Source organism: Trichechus manatus, unplaced genomic scaffold (assembly GCF_000243295.1).
Source record: "Trichechus manatus latirostris isolate Lorelei unplaced genomic scaffold, TriManLat1.0 scaffold00024, whole genome shotgun sequence".
In the NCBI taxonomy this organism is placed as follows: domain Eukaryota; kingdom Metazoa; phylum Chordata; class Mammalia; order Sirenia; family Trichechidae; genus Trichechus; species Trichechus manatus.
Genome location: NW_004443960.1, coordinates 1133237 through 1137342, shown reverse-complemented (window position 1 = coordinate 1137342; position 4106 = coordinate 1133237). Strand labels below are relative to the sequence as shown.

Below are 4106 nucleotides of genomic sequence, written 5' to 3'. Positions count from 1 at the left end.
CGGGGTCGGGGGGACCGCGCCCGGGCTCGGGGGGAAGGGGCGGCCGTCTGGACTCCGGCTGCCGCCGCCCGGGGTCAGGGAGGCGCGCCTGGGGCCGGGGATCGGGGGTCCGCGCCTGGGGCCGGGCTGGTACCTGGGGTCGGGGAGGGGGCGGCCGTCTGGACTCGTGCTGCCGCCGCCTGAGGTCGGGGGCGGTGCCTGGGTGTGGGGATCTGGGGTCTGCGCCTGGGTTTGCGGGCGGCACCTGGACTTGGGGGACAGGGAACGTGTTTGGGGTTGAGGGGAAGGGGCGGCCATCTGGACTGCCGCCGCCTGGGGTCGGGGGGACCGCGCCTGGGTTCAGGGATCAGGGATCCGCGCCTGGGGTTAGGGCTAGGGGCGGCCATCTGGACTCGGGCTGCGGCCGCGTAGGGTGGGGTAGCACCTGGTTGGGGGGCAGGGGCGCGCCTGGGGCCTGGGGGGCGCTGCGCCTGGGGTAAGAGTACTGCGCCTATAGGGCCTAGGGGCCCGCGCCTGGGATGGGAGTCCCGGGCCTGAGGTCGGAGGTCGGGGCTGGGCTCCCGGGGGCGCCGCCAGCCGGACCGGCAACGCTGTTTGTCTTTTTAGGTATCTAAAGGAGTTTAGGACAGAGCAGTGCGCCCTGTTTTTGCAGCACAAGTGCGCCCAGCACAGGCCATTTACCTGTTTCCATTGGCATTTCCTAAATCAGCGTCGGCGCAGACCGCTACGCAGGCGCGATGGCACCTTCAACTACAGCCCCGACGTGTACTGCGCCAAGTACGACGAGGCCGCCGGCGTGTGCCCCGACGGCGACGAGTAAGTGCCCGCCAGAGCCGGAGGCCGGGGGCCAGCGCTGCCAGCTGTGACACTGCCCGCCGCGCCCCTGGCCCCGTCAAGGGGCTTGGAGGAACCCTTGTTCACTCTGCGGCCGCGTGCCTCTGGGATCTTTCTTTTCTTGCCGTTTAAAATTTTTATCTTTTTTTTTTTTTAAAGTTGGTAGTAAGGGAAGTTGTTTTATTTGCAGACTGTCGTGTATGTAGCAGTTGTAAAGTTTAAGAAACCAAGGTTTGGGTTGAGTTAGGTTGTTTTTTTTACAAGCTTCCTAGTGGTGTGAACAGATGTCTTTATTTCGAAATCTGTAGAATGGGATAATAAAGGCAGATTGTATATTCACAGAACGGTGGGAATTGGTAGCAGGAAGTTTTGCTTTTTTTCCTGTGGGGTGTTTGAGGAGGGGGAAGGGCGCTTTCTTTCTGGCTCAGGAGCCTCTAAAAGAATAGTTTGCTCAGCTTCTGTTAGGATGGATGTCTGCGTTGGGTCGGGTCTTTTAAAATTTGTACTATTTTTATTGCTGTAAATATATAAGGACCAGAACGTTTGCCCTTTCAGCAACTTTCCCGTTTACAGTTCTGTGACGTTGCGCATGTTCATCCTATTGTTCAGCCATCACCATCACCCGTTCCCGACTTGTTCCATCATTGGGTGGGGTCTTGAAGGCTAATACCCCATCCCTTGTGGGGCTGGGGAGGGGAGCTGCTTCTCCGAACACGTGTTCAGTGGCGAGCGTTTCACGTGGTACATTCAGTGACGTTAATTACACTCTCCGTGTTGCGCAGCCATCACCCGTCCATTCAGGGAGCAAACTTGATCTATGGTGACCGTTTTGGGAACTTTAAACACTTACCGAAAGGCTTTTAGTTGACTCCTGGAGAGGTAAACCGTGTTGTTTGGACCCTGAACTTGAAATCCAGTAGCCAGACCAGCCTGCTGAATGGGGAGCGTTTTTGTTTAAGATGGTGGTGGACTTCTGTGCAATTTTGTAACTGCATTACATGTTTAGTTGCTTTTTGAGCTGCTGTTCTACACACGGGAGCCTTTAGAAGAGATATTTGTGTGGTTGAAGTCTGGACTCGGGTCCCTAAAATCCGTGGTCCCTTGGCCGAGTCAGTCCCTCTCTGCACCTTGGGTCCTGAGTCTCCCGGTGGGGACGCTGCTGCCTGATTCTGGTTCAAGGAATCGGGTCATGGCAATGCCGAGGCCCGTGACCTGTTTGTCTGGTCTGGTTCTAGAGTTGAGTGTGGGGACTAATGCTAACGTTTTCATGCAGAGAGGAAAGCATCTTCTGATAGCAGTTTCAGGGTGCAGAGTCGGGGCGTCCCGTTAGGGGGTCAACTTCACTGGGCATGATGCCCGTGTCCAGTTTCTACCATTGTGAGCGGTGCTTCATGGCACCTCCGTGGACTCCTACTCACAGGTGCGCTTTTGGTGCTGTGCGGACTAGTATGACATCATGTGGAGTTAATTTATTACTAAATATTAACTTGCAGAACAGAACTGTATTCTGAATGGCACGTGGGTCCGTCATTGAGAAGCGTGGTAAGTGGGTCCACGGTGCTTGTGTGATGTGTTCTGTTTTGGATGCAGCCTGTGTGCACTGACAAGTAGTAAGAACATCACATGGGTCTTCACTTTTACTGAGGACACGTAATGACGTGTGTGACAGGCCAGACCTCTCCCCGGGAATCTCTCCTGAGTAATTAAGGCTCATTCCACCCAAGAGGGAGAGGAACTTTCCCTTCATCCCGCAAATGGAATGGCCCCGAATTTGTGCTCTTGGATTACTTATTCTGGGTCATGCAGCATTGCTGTGTAATTCATAAATAGATTCTACCTTTCAGAGCAAGGGGGTGGGCTTCCTTTTATTTCAATTCGTTCATTGTTTTTGAAATTTCAATTTGGGGCGCATGATAAAACATGAATAGGTATCAGAGAGCAAGACCCTTCAGCCGGATTCAGGTGAAATGAGCAAGGAATGTTGTTATTGGCACAGGCTGGGGGCGCCACGCACAGGAAGGGGGCAAGTGGGTGCCTCTCCTCGGCAGTCAACCTCTCCATGGGCACCCCCAGTCACCGGCTTTTCTGGGCAGGAGGGTACCCCTCTCCCACCCCACACTCCCCCCCTTCACTTTCCTTTTGGCATCCCCTCTGTCACCTTGCAGTGGGCCCCTCTGTGGTCACCCTCCCCGTGGGCACCCCCATCACCTGCTTTCCTGAGCAGGTGGCACCCCCTCTCCCATAGCCACCCCTCCCTGTGGGCACCCCCGCAGGGGTCGCCTCTTTCCTCCACAGCCTACCCCTCATCACCCCATCCCCTTGGGCCCCGCTCCTGGCATAGGAAGTGCCCCCCACTTTGTCCGGGAGGACACACCCCTTCCAGGCACAGGCAAGGATTGGCTGCCCCCGACCTAGTGGTCACTAGCCCCGCCCCTGTGGGAACTGCGCCCCGAGACCTGCGCCAGGGAGCCAGGCGCCCGGTCGGGATCCACGTGAGGGCAGCCAGACGGACGCTCGCAGCCCAGATGGGCGCCGGGTTGCCAGCTGCACCTGCAGACCACACCTCAAAACACTCTTTCCAGAGACCCCGCATCCAGCCTGGCCTCCCTGCCGGCCTCCGGACAGTGGTCTTTGTCAGGTGCCGACCGGGGTCTCCCTGGGGTGGTGTATCGGCCACAGCCAGGCTTTCTGGGGCGTCCCTCCCAGTGGTCCCCCAGTCCTGCACTCGGGTCTCGGAGCCACGGCCCACCCTGGCGGGTGATGATGGTAGGATGAGCAGGTGAGGCCGCTGGGGCGGTATTTGTGGTGGTTGTTGACTTGAAGAGAAAGCTTTTCAGAGTGTCCATGTCCAAGTGAGGCTCCGGGCTGTTGGTCTGTACCCTGCGTGTTTGAGTCTGAGACATCCATCGAGAGGTCTCTTGTGGCGTTTAATTTAAAAAGGCCTCGCGCCTTAGCAGAGGCCTAGGTAGCATCCTGTTGGCTTCAGGGTGATGATAAAGCTGATTTAACTTTATGCGTAAACCGCCTGTCTTTGCGGATGAGGTGGAGGCCTAGAGCAGGCCAAGGTGGAGGCCCAGGGAAGACCGAGGTGGAGGGGCAGACCGAGGTGGAGGCCCGGGGCAGGCCGAGGTGGAGGCCCGGGGCAGGCCGAGGTGGAGGCCCGGGGCAGGCCGAGGTGGAGGGGCAGGCCGAGGTGGAGGCCCGGGGCAGGCCGAGCTGGAGGCCCGGGGCAGGCCGAGGTGGAGGCCCGGGGCAGGCCGAGGTGGAGGCCC

General features: G+C 58.2%; 1 protein-coding gene across 1 annotated transcript in view; it reads left to right on the top strand.

The window, feature by feature from the left end:
* UNKL (unk like zinc finger) overlaps positions 1-4106 on the top strand; it is a 33028-nt gene that overhangs the window by 584 nt on the left and 28338 nt on the right. The window contains exon 2 of the mRNA XM_023728544.1: positions 497-816. Within this exon, the coding sequence (XP_023584312.1) occupies positions 497-816 (320 nt within the window). The remainder of the gene's footprint in view (positions 1-496; positions 817-4106) is intronic.